Source organism: Parambassis ranga, chromosome 7 (genome assembly GCF_900634625.1).
Source record: "Parambassis ranga chromosome 7, fParRan2.1, whole genome shotgun sequence".
Lineage (NCBI taxonomy): Eukaryota > Metazoa > Chordata > Actinopteri > Ambassidae > Parambassis > Parambassis ranga.
Genome location: NC_041028.1, coordinates 4425863 through 4444344, shown reverse-complemented (window position 1 = coordinate 4444344; position 18482 = coordinate 4425863). Strand labels below are relative to the sequence as shown.

Genomic DNA, 18482 nt, shown 5'->3' with positions numbered 1-18482 from the left:
CGGCGGTGTAAGAGCCCATGTGACACACAAACAGGAAGTGACTGTGCTTGTGTCTTGCCACCTTGGCAGGTCCTGAATCTTCCTAACTCCAATTTAATACAAATCTTGGGTAAAGAGCTGAGGTGGGTGGGTGGATGTGTAAACAGGAAGCTTGTGATCTGCCACAGTGGGCATCTGTCAGTCAAGAGATACGCCTTTAATTGTGCACAAACATATATCACCTGGTTAAGCAGGTGATACACATAAATCAATATAAAAACAATCCTTAACCATGGGTGTCAGGGGGATTTGAACCTCGGACTACTGAGAGTAAGAGGATTGAATCATTATCGGAGCTACCCTCAAGTGGTCATTGGAGGAAGTGCAGTTTTTGGCTTCATTTCTCAGCCCTGAAGGCAGCAACTAGGAATCAATCACCAATATGTTTTTCCCCAGAGCGATACTGTAGCTCTGGTTACTCATTAAAGACACAATGGCTTGTATGACTTGTAATGTTTTACTCAAACCTAAAGTTACTGTATTTGGCCTTGAAACAGATTAAATGCACAATGTAACTGTATAGTGGCGATACCTTTGCCTCCACTACAAATGGAGTACGCTTCTGCAGGTACCTCTGGCTTCATGTTTCCGTGCTTTGATAAGAATCACCAGCCAGCATGAATATTATTAAAAACAAGAAATATAAAACTGGAAAACCCTCCACTTAGTCCACATACAGCTACATCACAGAGTGAACAATAGACATGCAAAGCTCAATGTTTTGCATATTTCTTTTCTTCAAAGGGGGAAGTGAAACCCAGATGTTGTCCATCTGTCGGTCCATTAATGATTGAGGTTATATAATTAACAGTTTATGTGTCATTGTGGCTTTCAGCATCCACTTTCATACAAAGTAATACTGACAGCACCAGTACAACAAACATTAAATAAAACATTAGTCTTTTATTTGTGAACACTGGACAAAGGTTGTCATATAGCTTCTTAGAGGATATTCAATATATTTTAAATATTTCTCTAAAATAGCTACATGTAGTTAGCCTATTGATCTATGTGTATTGGTTTAAATATTATCGTCTTATAGTGTTTTTTTTTTACATCAGTTCATATACAGTAAAAAATGAGAATACAATGCAAAAAATGGTCATAATACTGCTAAAAGCCATCACTTCCTGCCACATTTCAGCAGACTTTTCTGCCAGTTCATCCAGAGTCCTGCCACATATGGACCCATGCTCTTAAAATCTGTGTGTGTTTTGGCATTCAGACAAAAGCATATTAACCTGTACATTTTTTGTGAAAGCCACCAAACAATGAACACACAAACCACATGCCATTTCCTCTCAGTAAGAAATCACACAGTTCATTTCGTCGGCCAGGTCGGCCTCAAAGCACGACATCGACTGACTGGCCCCACGAGCTATCAGGTCAGCAGCAGCGTTCTCCATTTCATCCAAGGTCATGTGACAGGCTTCGGCGATCTCCCGCTTGGCAAAGCTCACAAACTTTGAGTCCCTGGCGAAGTTACCAAGACCTTCTGAGATCAAGATCTGAGAAGAAGAAGAAAAAATCAGAGGCTGGCAGCTAAATGTGCAAAAATACCATGCAAGTCTGTTTATCAGCTGCTGGAGTCACTCTTCAATGCCCTCAGATCACCATTGAAAAGCAGTTTCATCTCTTCTGTGTAAACAGTAGATTTAATGTGTACTAAGAACATCTGCCAGTACTAATTCCTCCCTCAGTTCACTGCTAATTTAGACTGTAACTGTAGTATGTATATCAGAGAAGACATATGTTAACACATTGACAACTTTATTCTGTCTTGGAGCACCAGAGAGGACCTGATGTGTTTCAACGGCAGGAATTCTGGGTAATTGTTTACAGGAATGACCCCTAAATCAGCCTGTTTGTGTATCCAATGAGATTATAAATCAATCCATCAATATTAGATTATCTGGAACTGTGTCCGTGGTTACTCACCGACTCAACCAGGCTGTCTGCGCTGCCTTTGTTGATGATGCTCTGGTTTGGAGGGGGTGGCGGCATTCTGACGCTGGTAAAGGTCCTGGTCTGACCAGGGTACCAGCCGGGACGTCTTCCAGCAGGAAGGCTGGCGGAGCCGTCACTCCACAGCGGCTGACTGGTGCCAGTGGCTTCATCCACCAGGATCATAGGCGTGTAGATGAGTTTGCCCCTACGCCCTGAGGGAGCGATTATTCCCGGAACAGGGGTGGTGCCAGCTGCTGCTGCTGCTGCGTTTGCCCAGGAGGCAGATGACATTGAGGACACGCTGCTGGGCCGGGAATCCAGGCTGTGCTGGGTCTGACAGAGGGAGGGGGCGAAAAAGAAGAAGACCGGTGAGACCAAGCCAGGAAGCCTGTGTACAAATATTTTGACATGTGTGCACGTGTGCTCCTGTGGTACCTGTAGACGGGCTCTGGATGGAGACGTGTTGCCGTGATAGTTTCCTGGGACAGGGAGGTTGTCCACACTGCTCTGCGGTTGCAGACACTGAAAGTTAAAGGCGGGCTTACGACCTGAAACAATAAGCAGGTAGATGTTAGAAAACTGGACTATAAATAACCCTGTGAGGAGAGATTTAGCATTAGCATGGCAGGATTAACCCTCTGGGAGGCCTGCAGGCCTCTAGTGATCCCAGGAGTGTGTGTGTGTGTGTGTGTATGTGGGAATTCCGTATGGTAGTAGTGTGCATCCACTGCAGGTAATGAAACTGGATCCCAGTCCTGTTGGTAATCCCTATAATTCTGTGTTCAATCTTGAATTAATAAACACAATGGAAATGGTTTCTGGGCTGTGTGTGCTGCCTTTATCCACAAAAGGTTTACACCCCTCTCAGGTGTGTTGCAGAAATAATGTGACACAGTGAGTCTCACCTCTGGGTATGCTGGGAAGCAGCCGTCTCCTGACAAACTGTCCACCACTTCTGTCATTCCCGTTGTAGCCATTCTCGTTGTAACCACCGCCATTTTCATTGCTTATCATACTTCCATTGCCGTTGATGATGCTGCCGTTTTCACTGTAGCATGTGTATTCGTTCCCGTTATATCCATTGGTGTCATAGGGAGTGGGGCTTACAGCAGCACTCCCACCGTTCATGTTGGTGTCGCTGTAACCGTTGCTAATGAAGCCATTGGCATCGTAGGGTATTTCCCCGATGCTGCTAGCTCTGTCCAGACTCTGACCGTTGTAGCCTGACTCAGTTGGTACAGGCGAAACAGGGTCTGGATACACATACCTGCAAGACAAAATATATTCAGAATTGTTTCTGGTCTTAATGCAAAGCTACAGTCGTGACCTCTGTTTCTCACCCGTCTACTGATGGCAGACTTGCAGCATACTCTTCACTGTTATAAACCTGCTCGGCTACTCCGCTTGTAGCTGCAACGGCTGGTTCAGGAGCAGCGACTGGTTCAGAAACAGTGATGACTGGTTCAGGAACAAAGACTGGTTCTGGAACAATGACCGGTTCAGGAGCAGCAACTAGTACTGGAACAATGACTGGTTCAGGAACAATGACTGGTTCAGGAACCATGACTGGTTCTGGAGTAATAATCTCTCTTCCACCTAGTAAATCTGGAGAAGGTGGAGGCAGATCACTAACAGAGGCCATCCTGTTTGTGAGGAAAGAACAGGCAGGTCAGCAATGACTTTAAACAATCACAGTACCAATGTTTGAATTTACAGAAACGTACCTGACTGGGAGGCGTCCAGACCTCACAGGCTGCTCTGTTACAATATTGACACCTGTAAACTCGGATCCTGGTATCTGATGCTCCTGCAAGCCCGTCACCTGCTCAGTGATGACCCCCCCGTTGGCGATCTTGGGCTCGGGTTCGATGATCACAGTTGTTTGTTCTACTAGCAAGTCCAGAGGTGGCATCGGTGTGCTGGCCGGGGTGGTGTTCACTGAAGTTCCGGCCTCACTGTCAAACACCTCGTCACCTGTTTCTGCACCCTCCTCTTCTTCCATGTCACAGGCCATTGCCAGACGCATCTCTGGAGCCAGGTCCTGCAGAGTCCGCAGCCCTTGCTAAAAAAAAGAAAAAGAAAAAGACACTTAGAAAGATTTACAAATCGTTAATAAAGTTAACAATGACCACAAACTACAAAATTCACTTCTTAAAGGCTGCATTTGAGGACTGATTGTGCCACAGTGTTCCTCCTGTTTTGAATGCAGCCTTGTTTTTCCTGGTAGCCAAGAAATCATCTACCACAGATGGATTTTGGAGCCCAGCCTATTTCTGCAAACAGACCTTCAGTAGCTGCAGTGTAGATTTTAATGAAAGTGGGGGATGTGTCAGTGTTTCTGTATTTCTCTAAGTTTGGAAGCCAAACCAACTGGATGATAAAACACTAAAACTGTGAATTAAGCAAATCTATGTGAAACAATTATCATGGGTGATTTTCAGAATCACATTTTACCTGCAGAGAAGCTGCTTTGTCCTTCTTCTTGGACTTCCTCTCCCTCTCTTTCCTCTTGCGGAACTTTTTAAAATAGTCTTGGATCAAGAAGCTAGCATAAAACTTCCCACAAGTCACCTCATCCCCTGGAAGTAGGCACACAAAAGGTTTTTGAGTGATTTTGATTGTCTTTACTTTTCATCATTCATCAGACAGCTATGCAATTCTTTTTACATACCTCTAGGTGGAGGAATGACTTCATCGATGAGTTTTGGCTTAGTGCGCTTCCAGAGCTTCTTAATAATAATCTTTAGTTCCTCATTCTGCTGGTCGATGGGGCCTGAGTGACGCACAAACAACAGCATCACTGAGTGAGGTAGTCACATACACTGAGCTTCATGTATGTGTGTGTGTATGTATGTGCACAACCTTCAGTCTTAATCTTGAGTGAGGTCCGCACGAGAGCAAACAGAGTTGCATTGAAGGTGACTGTTCCATCAGCGTGCAGCGGGACGTTCATAGCAACCAGTCTCTGTGAAGACAAGAGGAGGCAGAAGAAGTCAGAGTTCATTCCTCGCAACAACAGTGCAGCACCGACCGAGTGAGTTCTTACTTTGCAAGCAACACGGTGAGGACACAGTTTTCCAAAACCAAGAGGGGGCTGAATCCTGCGCAGCATCGTGACTACATCAATGTGCTTTATCCGGCCACTGCAAGAATCAGAAAAAATAGCAAGAGTGAGGGTAGAGAATCTCAGCATTAATAGGAGAGGGTGAAAACAATGAGTCTTACGTGGCTTCTGGATCGTAGTCAGACCAAACCCTCTTAAACTCATCCAGGTGGTGAGTGCCAAGCACGGTCCAGTCTCGAGTCAGGTACTCAAAGTTATCCATGATGACAGCAATGAACAGGTTGATAATCTGTGAGATAAAAGGCAGAAGTGTGTATAATCTGAACAAATTTTTAGCAAGAAAACATGTAGTGAGTTAAAGTGACATTAGTCTATACAAGCATGAAGCCTTACATGCATTATTTAATGAGGTTTAATAGTGTCTATACGCACATCAGTCCAACTTATTTATTTGAATATATTGTAGGAAAACCCAGCAGGACACAGTTCTATTTTAGCAGTCAGAAGTGTCTCAGTGGGTCTCAGCTAAAGGTCAAAGACCACACACAGACTGATGGACATCAGCTGTCCACAGAAGAAGGAAACAGACACTAAGAGACAAGCAGAACCTGAACCTGGACACTGTCATTGTAAATATATCTTCAAGGAAACAGCTCAGACTGAGAAAATGGTCACACTGATTATACTGGTTATACACTTTCAGTAATGGGTGCAATAGAAATAGAAACGTGCGTGTAGCTTGGTAAACGTTTGGTCCAGCCGGACTCTCACACACTGTGCTTCAAACCCGTTCCACAGAAGAAGAATCACAATCTATACAATACAACTTTATGCCAATTAATGATCTTTACTAAATATTTTTCCAACTCATTTCATGTTTATTGAGATTTTGCATCATTTTGGCAGTGACAGGCCACTTCCACTGTTGGCTGCACACCTCAGCTCCACTCATGCTTCACCTCTTGCCTGTATTTGGAGGTGGTTAGGTGGACTCAGATGCTGCTGACATGATGTTTAGAGTCTTCCACAGAGACACAAAATGACTATGGCTGATGTCATGGACTCAACCATTCATCTAGTGGTTATATACACTCTATGGCAACCACTGGGGTGCAGGATCAACAGATGAGTGGACCGGTTAGGGTTTGTTTTTAGCCGTACATGCAGCCTCCCCAGCAATCAGCATCAGGTAACACTAAGGGCTGGTGGCCTGGTACCCAAGCTGAGACACTGTAGCTTATCCCATAGCTCATTTAAGGAACAATGACCCCATGTGGAGAAAGGTGGTACTTCCATTTTGTAATACAAATGTCATCATCTAGAACATTGTAGTGTATTGAGCTGCACAGTTTTCACTTAAGTGTGCAGCACTTTGTTTCTGTTCTTCAGATTAGACCCTGTTCTCTCTGTTTTTTGGGGTTAAAGTCACCTTGACCCATGTAATGTCTTAAAATAGCACTATAAGCACTATAAACTCTTTGCACTCTTAAAAATCTGGATTTTAGGACTTGGGTTTACTCTCTGGATTAATAAAATCCACGGATGGATGTTCTCTGATGAGCTGGGACTGCTGTTGTAATACAATCCTCTCAACGTTTATCTGACTTTACTCCACTTGACCTGAATACAAGTTTGAAATAATTATACCTAAATTTAATTTAGCAGTCAGGAAGCTGCACATCAAAAGAGGGAAACTAACATTTAGCCTTCATAAATCTGTGGCTCAGCTCACCAGGTAAGCGCAGAGCATGAAGAAGCTGATGAAGTAGACGTAAGACAAGTTGCTGCCGCAGCTGAACTCTTCACCAGGCTCAGTGTCAGATTCGGGGTCACAGCGCCTGCCAGGCAGAGCTGCCAGCATGATCTCCTGCCACTGCTCTCCAGTGGCGCACCTACAGTGAGAGAAATATGGGATGTTTTCATTTATCCTTTCACATTTAGACCTTTAAATCTTCTCAGAAATGAGAAGCTCAGCTTTCATGTTAAAGGGAAAAAAGGCGCACCTAAACAGTACCAGGACAGCCATGAAGAAAGTCTGGAAGTTGCAGTTTCTGTTGATGTGTGTGTTATCATCAACAGCTACCTTCCCAAAAGTCTAAAAGGAAAACAGTTGGTTGTACAATTAAAACCAGAAGGTGTCATTGGGCCAAACATTCCTTCACTTTTACAAGACAAACTCACCTGCATGCCAATCACAGCGTAGATGAAAAAGATCATCGCAATGAGGAGGCCGACATAAGGTAAAGCCTGTGCAGAGATCGGAGTAGTTTATCAGAAACGTCAGCCCTTTGCCTTCATGCGTTTAGTTTTGCTCTGTGTGAGACTGACCTGAAGGGATTTGACGAACGTCCAGAGAAGAGTTCGAATGCCTTCACCTTTGCTGAGCAGCTTCACCAACCTCAACACTCGGAACAAACGGAAGAACGTGATGGACACTTTCCCGCTTTCTCCTTTTCCCTATAGAGAAAATACGTTGAGTTAAATATGTAGCTGATAAAGAGCTAAGGAATATATCAACCCAAAAACACATTCGGCACTCACCTCACCATGGCCGCCTCCCCCCTGGAGCAGTATGTAAAAGGGAGTCAATACCAGGGGTGACACCATGAAGGAGGAAAGGAAAGAAAGAATCATCAACAGCAGACAATATCCGTCAAATCATTTTCAGATTGTAACACATGTTCAGATTAAATACTTTGTATCCAAGTAATTAGAAGTATGCAGCATACCTCCCTCCCTCCACATTCAATGAGCTGCACTGTTATCCCTCACTAAACTGTTAGGATGAATACAAATGTGCGGAGGCCATCCTTATTATAATTACTTTGCATTAGACTAAGTCTTCTCATACTGCCATCACAGACAAGTGAAAGTGAAAGTGAGATATCAGCTGTTTTATCTTACACTAAACTCAGACACTGCGATGTCCAGCACGCTCCCCACCACGATCAGCGCGTCAAATGAATTCCACGGATCAATGAAGTAGTGCTGCATGAGTGAGACAGAAAACAAAAGTCACCACAACAGCAGGCAGTGAAGACAGTTACTTTTCAAAGGTACAAGATCGAATCCTCACATGAGCCCGCAGAGCCATCAACTTGATAACCATTTCTACGGTGAAAACCACAGTGAAGATCATGTTGAGGATGTCCATGATGGAGGTGAAGAGCTTCGACTGCTCGTAATGCTGACACAGAGACAAACAATACATAAACTCACATCACAACGCTGATGAAACAGTCTGAGGGAGGAGAGTGTTTGCGTGACATGATACCTGAACAGCCAGAGTGAGAGTGTTTCCCAGAATCAGCACAAACATGATGTATTCAAACTGGCTGGAGTTGATGATTTTCCAGAATTTGAGCTGGGATGGATTTTTGGGAATGTAAATCTTTATCGGCTGAGCTTTCAGTGCATAATACACACACTGACGCTGGGTAGGGCCGAAACAAGAAAAACAAGGGAAAAAGAAGAAAAGAAAATATGTCAGATAAAAATACTTACAACACAGAAAAACATATTTTCTGTTAAAATTTGTTTGTAAAATCACTAACCTGGTTTTTGTTGAGTTCACAGTTTTTGAACTCGGCTTCTCCTTGCTCTCGAAACGTGATGATGACAAAACCCACAAAGATGTTCATCATGAAGAAGGCGATGATGATGATGTAGATGATGAAAAAGATGGAGATCTCCACGCGGTAGTTGTAAATTGGGCCTCGGTTTATGGCATTGGCGTCTATGGCTCGGTACAGGAGTCTTTATTATACACAAAACAAACAAAAACATAAGGACGCTTTGGTACACATCTGCAAAACAAAGCAAGCTGTGAGTCTAAGTGGACAATATCTTGTTTGTTGCAGTCTCCACTGCTAAATCCTACACACTCCTTTAGAGAAAGTTGATACTCACTGTGGCCAGCCTTCAAATGTTGACACAGTAAATAAAGCCAGCATGCCCATCAGCACATTATCAAAGTTGAAATCACTGTTTTCCCAAATCCGTTCTCGAACCATGGGGTGGTTCATATCCCCGTCTTTGTAGACCACAAACGTGCCTCTAGAATGAGACACATAAAGAGACATTCATGAAACAAACAGCATGTTGGGAGACTGTCAGGAGCTTCGTATTGTTAGAGGAAAGAAGACTGACTTGCACTCATCCGGAGTGTGTCTGGCCTCATCGGTGCAGCTGTAGAATCTGCCCTGTACCATCAAACAGAGAGATGTTATCACACCATAAACATGCTCACTGGACACATCTCTATGATAACTGTAAGCTGTGAACCTTGAAGAGCTGCACTCCAATGCAGGCGAACATGAACTGAAGGAGCGTTGTGACAATCAAGATGTTGCCAATGGTGCGGATCGCCACAAACACACACTGCACCACGTTCTGTGAACAGACACCAAATGTAAATACACTGAATATTAAAAAAAGAATACAGAAACAGAGTGTAAAGGTTTACCTTTAGTCCCTTAGCTCTGTTAATGGCTCGAAGTGGCCTGAGTACTCTGAGCACTCTGAGAATCTTCACCACAGAGATGGCACTCGAGCTGAAAGTAACAGAGCAAGAGATGAATTTTTACTTGGATTTCAGTGAAAATAGTGCCTGCTGCTGATCTTTGTGCAGAAGAGAAGGGTGTGTAGTTTTGTGCATCTTTACTCACTGCAGGAAGAAAGACGTGAGTGACACGCTGACAACCAGCAGGTCGAGCAGGTTGAAGGCGTTTCTGCAGAAGGAGCCAGTGTGCAGAAAAGCGCCGTAGACAGTCATCTAAATGTGAGTGAGAAAGCAAAGGTGAGAAACTCAAACTTCATTCCAACACTTCATTGTTTCATGTGCTCAGCTCCAGCTGTTACCTTTAGTACAATCTCCACAGTGAAAACTGAAGTGAAGACATAGTCGGCATACCCAAGCACCTGAGAGATGACAGACGTTGTGTTAATGGAGAAGATAACATCATGAGCTGTGAAGATGAAGGAAAGTTTGGTCTTACGATGTTCCTGAATGAGTGGGATTTGATTGGATCCTCAGCAGCCAGTGAGATACTACTGAGGATGATGAAGATGAGGATGAAGTTGGTGAAATAGGGGTGATGGATGAGGTTGTGGCAAGCAACTCGTAAACTGATGGATGAATGAAATCGGGGTTACAGCATGTTATGTTCACCATTTCTCTGGTTAAACTGAGACATGCATCATTTAAAAATTACCAGTTCTTCTTTCCAAGAATGAAGAAAGAGCTTCCATCAGGTATTGGTACAATCTTTTCTTTGGGCCCAGAAAATTCTGGCTTTAAAGGAGCAACTCCTATTTTTCAAACAAACAACAGAAATCACACAGTTCAGCCTGGAAAAACATATAAAACAGGAAGAGTAGTCAGACATTCCCATGGTCCTTAAATGCACCATGTGTTCAGTCAAAAAATATGAAGATATAGATTTAGCTTGACCTATTTTGCTTTTTAAAGAGCTATAATAACTGTGTGTATCTGCATAAAAGGGATGTTTGAGTTGTTTCTACTTCTACCTAAGACTTGCAGTGAAAAAAAATCGCCCACAATGACTAAAAATATGACAGAAGTGAAAACCACAGAAAGTGCCTCTAATGGAGCATGACTCCTGTTCCTGCTGCTGAAGCGTAACGTCTCACACACTCACCCTCCAGTCCCTCAATGGCTCTCAGCTCTTCATTGTCCTGCCAGTCATCCTCTTCGTTCTGAATTCAAGACCAAAATATCAACATTTACTTTATTCTCTATTAATGGTCCATGATGTAGAGGGAAGTAAGAAGGAAAACAAAATGCTCTACCCCTGCATCTTCATCCTCTTTCTCTTCATCCTCATCCCACTCTTCTTCCTCTTCCTTCTTCTCTCTAAACAAAAACATGTAAACTGAACTTTTAGTATGTGTTTAGTTTATGGATAAGAATAAGAATAGTTGCAGCAGAGCATCTCTTTATTGTGTTAGATGCACTTCAGAGGGACTGGGTGATAACACCTTGAGACTGAGGCAGCAGATGACTACATGTAGGCCAATGTTGATGAAAGATTTTAATGTAGCAAGTGACTTGTCATCTTTTTGCTCAGCCCCCCTTTTCTTACTCCATGTCAAACTTACTCGACTTTTGTCTTCCCACCGCCTCCTGCTAAGTTGTCTACAGCGATAGCCAAGAAGACGTTTAGCAGGATGTCTAAATTCAGATTTAAGGAGCCATTGTTTGTCTTTTTGTAATTAAAAAAATCCTCTTAAACAGCAGTAAGATCAGAAATAAGCAGTAACACTGTAGAAAAGGATACAGTTGCCACAGACGAACAGGATGACGAAGTAAATGCACACCACCATGTTAGGAAACACAGGGCCTCCATACGCCATAATACCGTCATACATCACAGCGTTCCAATCCTCCCCAGTGAGGATCTGTGACAATACAGCACCAAAAAGAAAGACAGACAGATTAGAGAGAGAGAGAAACTCCAATCGATCACATATTTTGAAATTTAAACTCACCTGGAAACAAGTGAGCAGAGCCTGGGGGAAGGAGTCAAAGGTACTTCGCTTCATCTGAGTCTCATCAAAGTTGAATTTGCCTCCGAAAAGCTGCATTCCCAGCAAGGCGAAGATGATGAGGAAGAGGAAGAGCAGGAGCAGAAGGGAGCAGATAGCTTTCATGGAGTTGAGCAGTGAAGTGACCAAATCGGACAAGGCTGCCCAGTGCCTGGAAATGATGAGAGAGCAAAGAACACACACCAGGGAATTAAATCAGAGTGGGTCTCATCATCACATCGTCTGATCTGTGACAATAATTACCGAGTCATCTTGAATATCCTGAGCAGTCGGATGCAGCGCAGCACAGAGATGCCGATTGGCGGGATGAACTCCATCTCTACAAGCAGCGTCTCCAGAATGCCACCACACACCACAAAGCAGTCGAAGCGGTTGAAGAGTGCCATGAAATAGATCTGCAGCCCAAAAGCGTACATCTTCATCAGCATCTCCAGAGTGAAGAGCAGCAGCAGGACCTTATTGGCTCGCTCTGAGGAACAGAGAGAATATGGTTTTATTTCTCTGGGTCCAAAGTAGGAAAACAACAAACAGCTCAGCAGAAGTTTTTTTTACTACCTTGCATTTCTGTGAGCCACTTAGGCTGGCCGTAATGCTCGGAGGCGCTGGCCACAGTGTTGAGAAACACCAACAGAAGCACCAGCCAGTAGAAGTTAGTGGTCTTGACTGCAACACGGCAGTTCTTCCTCATTGTGTGGTTCAGCTGGCACAGCTGGTCACTAAAGAAAGAGTGGAAATATGATGTCTCATATTTGCACATGTAATATTTGAACATATTAAACTTGGACAAACAAATGAACCATGCAGGATGCTAGAGTTCTGACAGGAAGCAGCCAAAGGGATCATATCTCTCCTGTCCTAGCGTCTCTTCACTGGCTCCCAGTGGACTCAAGAATACACTTCAAGATCCTTCTTCTAACCTACAAGGCTCTTCATGGACTTGCTCCATTGTATCTGCAGGACCTGATTGTACCATATGTTCCTAATAGGACACTCAGATCTCTGAGTGCAGGTTTACTAGTAGTTCCTAGGATTCATAGAAGTAGAATGGGAGGACGAGCTTTCAGCTATCAGGCACCGCTATTATGGAACCAGTTACCAATCTGGGTCCGAGAGGCAGACACTGCCTCCACCTTTAAGACTAGACTTAAAACTTTTCTGTTTAGTAAGGCGTACAGTTAGCCTTAGACCTAGTGTGTAGCACAGCTATGCTGCTCTAGGCCTACGTTGTCGGGGGGCACAAACATGATCCACTGAGCAGTTTCCCTCTCACCCTCTAACCTCTCCTTTTCTCTCCTTAGTCTGGCTCACACTGGTCTCAAGACCTGGATGATGACCTGCAGTCCGGCCCGTGAAGTCTCTCTTGCTCTACGTTGTCGGGGGGCACAAACACGATCCTCTGAACACCCTCTGACCTCTCCTCCACTCTCCTTAGTCTGGATCATACTGGGTAATATCGTCTCATAATCTGTGTTAACTGTCTTCCTTGTAGTTCTGTGCCTCGCTCTCGCTCTCTCTCTTTGCAGGTCTCAAGACCTGCATACTGACCTGCAGTCTCTCCTGTGCTCATCGACTTCGCTAGCCCCTGCTGCTCATCTTTACTATCAAATTACTATTCCTACTTATGGACCGACGATATATATAGATATCTATTGCAATATAATCACTGTTTCATCTTGCTGTCATGTTTGCTCTGTACTGTATCATGTTTGTATCATGTTTGCTCCTCTCTCTCTCTCTCTCTCTCTCTCTTTCTCCTTCATCCTCTCTCTCCCTCTCTCTCTCTCTCTCTCCCTCATCCTCTCTGACTAGCAGCAGGACTGGTTCCCCCTTAAGTTGACGGGTCCTGCTCAAGGTTTCTTCCTCTTAAAGGGAGTTTTTCCTTGCCACAGTGCTCTTAGGGGGGTTCCTGTGAAGCGCTTTGAGACAATGTCTGATTGTAATATGCGCTATATAAATAAAACTGAATTGAATTGAATTGAATAAATCCTATTCCAAATTTCCAGGATTTAAATCATATATTAAAATACTTACCAGAAGCTATTAGCCATCATCTTAGCCCTAATGAAAGATGAAAGAGAAAAATATTAATGCGAAAACCCACTTTGTTTTGAGATGGTGAATTACAACAAACCGCTTTCTTACATTAGAGAAGCGCAGCAGCCATTGTCATCATCGAGATACGCTATATCATCATCAGAATCTGACTCTGTTGAACACACAGATATGTGAGTACAGTATAAAAAAACATAAAGACATGATGTAACAGTGGTGCTTGTCTTACCTCCTCCATCCTCACTGTGTTTGTACCAGCCGAACTTCTTCATCATCTTCTTCTTTGCAATCGCAGCACCTTCAGACAGAGGCAGACTGTGTGTAAGCTGAGAATGTGAGGTGCTTCAGTGTCATGATCCTGTCATGTCATGTTGTCAATGTTCAATGCAAGACTCCGGGTTGGTATTTCCAGAATAAAATAAGTATGTGATTCAGAATGCAGCCTGTGTGTCTGTGCAAAAACGCTTTAAACTGACGTTTGTTTCCTTCTTCGTCCACATCCTCGGCCTCTATGAGCCAGTCCATGTAGCCGATCATGTCCTCCTCCATCTGCTTGCTCTCCTGCGCCTTCTGCAGCTCGCCACGTGCCACAGCCTTCTCTCTTTCTTTAGAGAACTCTCTGTGTGCATAAACACATGCAGAAATTCATAAAAAGACGCATTTTTTAAAACAAAACCTTCACCTTTTCTTATAACAAAACAGAAGTAGAAGTTTTACCCACCCGCTCAACACACCCAATACAAGGTTGATGATGAAGAATGATCCAAAGATGACCAAAGAGACAAAGTAAACCCATGGGATCTCAAAGCCAATGGCATCGTTCATCTGTACAGACAGACAGGAAGTAAATGTAAGAATTAGTCAATGAAAAAACACAACCACAAAATTCCATGAGCAGGTGTATGTACCCAGTAGAGCACATCTGTCCAGCCCTCCATGGTGATGCACTGGAACACCGTCAGCATGGCAAAGAAGATGTTGTCAAAGTTGGTGATCCCGCCATTGGGGCCCTCCCACTTCCCCCTGCAATCCGTGCCATTGCCAACACAGAAGCGGCCACTCCCAGCGAACGCACAAGGTGACGGATCATCCTCCACCATCAGACCTAGAACACACAAAGTGAGTCTACACATTCATGAAACAATGAGTGAAATCAGCTGAGAGCAGACACCTGTGCTCATGGAGTAGCAGGTCTTGTGCATCCGGCCGATGAAAAGCTCCAAGCCGATGATGGCGTAGATGATGATGACGAACATGACCAGCATACCAATGTGGAGAAGGGGGACCATGGCTTTCATGATGGAGTTCAACACAATTTGTAAACCTGTTTAGGTGACAGACACACACTTTAAATCAGTACATGATGAAGCACAGGGAAACACAAACAGAAAAACATACATACTGGGAACACCAGAGACAAGTCGAAGTGGTCGTAACACCCTGAAGGCTCTGAGGGCTTTGACGTCCAGGCCTCCAGGTTTTCCTGCAGCATGATGAGCCTCTCCTGGTTTATGATCCGTCATGGCCTCTGCAATCACACTGAACAAACTGCACACAGACAGAGACGAGTTAGTTAGTGACAGGACACTGATTAATGGAAATCTGTGCACACTGGGAGCACCAAAATACCCGACGATGACGATAACAAAATCAAGCAAGTTCCATCCGCTGCGTATGTAGGCACTGGGGTGCATGACTAAACCGTAGGCCAGAATTTTAGTGAAGGTCTCGATGGTGAAGATGACAAGGAAGACATACTCAACTTGCTCCTAAAAAAGAAAAGGTAAGAGTGTAAAGATGACATTTAGAAAGTGTTTTGCAGACAACGTTGTCCTTCTGACATCATCACTGTAGGGCCTACGGGGTTCAGCTGGATGGTTTGCTGCTGAAAATCTTATATGATCCATGATGAGGTGAGTAAGTACTCATGGATTCAGCTTAAGAGAAAAATTGTGAATACAACTGATGATGAATTTGAATTTGTTTGCTAGAGGATGATTGTGGTAGGCTCTGAAATCAAACAAAATGCAGAGGGAAGCCAGTAGAAGTTCAAGCACCTGACAGGCATACCCAGCCCGCAGTCATCCCTCTTTATAGGTTTACGCTGCACTTCCAGCTGGCTGGAGGCCACGAGGCCGACCCAGCAGGGATTATATCCCTCATTTGGACCCCTAAGGAGGAAACACTGCCCCACCTGCTCCTATACTGTGACCCTGATGGAGTGTTTGGAGAATAGATGGATAGATTGGGTAACTGATTTTTTTTCAAATCATGTGTGTGATCCTTAAGAGCAGATAGTGGTGGGGTTTTAACCTCTTAACCCACTGCCTAAGACTTGCTTAAGTCTGTCACCAGATCTGTAACCAGCAGCTTAAAGCTTCTAATCACTGTCACTACATCGTTACCCCAGGTTGACACAATAATCCAAGAAGATGGTGCCTGAATATGACATGAAAAAAAAAATCTGCAACATTCACCAAAAACCAATTGTCAAAAATAATAATAACTAATGTCAGGGTCCCAGTAAGGAGGAAAAAAACCTTAAACGGTCAGCTTACCTCTTCTCTGAAATCCAATAAAGGGATCTGCTAACATCCATCCTGCTGCAAATGTGTATGTGTCTGTGCTTCCTTTCTAACTACACTCATCTGAACTCAAATGACTTTTATTTCTGCTCCCACAATGTGAAGTTTTTAAAACATGCACTAAGAGCTATACTGATAAAGCGATTTTTGATGTATGACATATGTCAGTCATATGTCATATTCATTGTTATTTGAGATGTATGATCAGAAAAAAGAAGAATGAATGGGAGTAAGAGAGAGGGAGGAGAGGGGAGGAGAGGCAGATGGTTGGTGTTTAAGTCATGATCCCACATAGGGTCACCTAGCTGCAACTTTTTCCGTCTTAATACCATTATCTCTGTTACCAGAACACTGAGTGTATCTGCAGCACCACCTTCTCACTGTGGTCACTCTGACATACGTTGACATTTCTGCTTTGGTTCAGACCAAGAGAACAAACCTACAAGTGGAAACACCAAAGCGTTTTGGCAGGGTTCTGAAAGCAGCAAATCTGGCTGGCACACGCCGGTATAAGGCTGCCAAAAGCCCAGAGAGGCAGGTGGAGGTGGGGCTGCCCCAAATTCTGGGTTTGGGAGCAGCTCCACCTCCACTTCTGCTGCTAATTTTTTGTTCTGGGTCAATCTCACAGCTCTCAAAGAGCCATTTTGGTTGTAGCAAGCAGCTTTTGTTCTAAAAACCACATTCACTGTTCCTTCTATAAGCACTGAACATCAGTCAAGGGGAAGTTACATATAGCGGAGCTTATAGCAGCAGAGGGACCAGAAGATTCCTCCAGGAGTTGTTGGACACCAAAACTAGTGCTAAAAGAGATTTTCATATTCATCAGGTGGACGTCAACACAATGCTCAATGAATGGAATGTGTGGATAAACCATCAGATTAACCAGTAACCAGATTAACCAAAAGACAAGAAACCATAATAATCACAGCTTCAGACCTCAGACCATGGACCTTGGCCTCCTCGGGCTCAGGTCTTAACCATGAGGTTCAGGTTTTAAAACTACTTTGATAGGTTTAGGAAAAGTTAATGGTTTCACACCATTAAGGCAAAACCTTCCTGTCTGCAACAAGCTTCTACACAATTTTCCGGGCTACCATGAAGTCCTACCTAACCAACACATTTGACATGCACTATATCCATGTGACACATGGAGAGCATGCTTTACTTCTGATCAGTATTTACATGTTTCTGGTAAGGACGTACTCTGTGTTTAGTGACTCTCAAAACACTGTATGTTTTTAGATTGTTTCCCATAGACTGAATAAAAGGTTGGTATTTTTAAATTTATATTTCATGCACGTAGTAGTGTGTGTGTTTTTTATACTAGAATATGAAACAAGTTACTGTAGATTAATTTGACTCACTAGCTGGTGATTAGTAGCATTGGAATCATCATCCGGATACGGCTTGGTGACACCCATGGCCACACAGTTGGCAAAAATGGCAAGGAGGATGAAAATATCAAAGGGCGTGAAGGCTGCAGTTAAGGATAAAACATCTCACACACAGCATCACACACACACACACACACACGTGTCAGAAGAAAAAAAAAGGATATTTCCACTCCACTAGAGCCAGGGCTGCCATACGGATGGGGTTGCTCAGCGTGAGGCAGCAGAGAGCTCGGGGGGCTCTGAGGGCAGACTTGTTTGCCTGCATCGCCTTCTTGGCCCCCCCTCCTCTTTTCCTGGCGGAGCCAGTTGACCCCAGGGTGTCTGACTTGCCTGCATCGCCCGGAGGCGGGGTCTCTGCTGCAAAAATAAAGAAAAAAACACAGAATTAAGAGAATGTTCTACACTTTGAAGCATCCTGGACAGGAATTTATAGACACCAGATACTTTGACTGTGATTAAATCTATCTATCTAATCTTAATGAATGTGTTTCAGGTATTACTTGTATGAGGCCATATTCTAGAACACAATTAGGAAAGGATTTGACACAGCAACAGACAGGTATTCAGTCCTGAAGGCCTCATATTATAAGACCAGATGTGACCTAGTTCTTTATTGGGAACAGGGTGGCACTTAGCCCAGCAGTATCCCAAGACAAGCAGGCCCGTGAACACCTGTTGATGCAGGCTCCTGCACGGAGAATAAAGCCTGCAGGTACTTTTACCATCTCATCCATAAAGTAATAAAATAATAAATCACCCTTTACTCTGCATATTTTACTACAAACAGAAGCTCACAGATATTCCTACCTTTCTTTGCCGCGTCCATGTCCGCAG

General features: G+C 43.8%; 1 protein-coding gene across 1 annotated transcript; it reads right to left on the bottom strand.

Moving 5' to 3' along the window:
- Positions 1-1078: 1078 nt before the first annotated feature.
- Positions 1079-18474, bottom strand: LOC114438782 (voltage-dependent L-type calcium channel subunit alpha-1D-like). The gene is given in 48 exon segments (XM_028410339.1): positions 1079-1547; positions 1978-2319; positions 2422-2534; positions 2892-3253; positions 3327-3404; positions 3552-3614; positions 3711-4048; positions 4441-4565; positions 4658-4759; positions 4849-4951; positions 5033-5129; positions 5212-5339; positions 6783-6942; positions 7054-7145; positions 7232-7297; positions 7379-7507; positions 7586-7612; positions 7955-8038; positions 8127-8237; positions 8325-8483; positions 8605-8806; positions 8960-9106; positions 9200-9252; positions 9335-9442; positions 9516-9603; positions 9718-9859; positions 9862-9970; positions 10048-10177; positions 10264-10360; positions 10711-10768; positions 10862-10925; positions 11171-11243; positions 11350-11470; positions 11561-11768; positions 11861-12086; positions 12173-12333; positions 13649-13675; positions 13760-13823; positions 13899-13967; positions 14146-14288; positions 14391-14494; positions 14578-14774; positions 14841-14993; positions 15072-15217; positions 15299-15438; positions 17619-17724; positions 17813-18002; positions 18456-18474. Coding segments are annotated over 48 exon segments (6231 nt in total). The 3' UTR covers positions 1079-1340.
- Between the last annotated feature and the right edge of the window lie 8 nt (positions 18475-18482).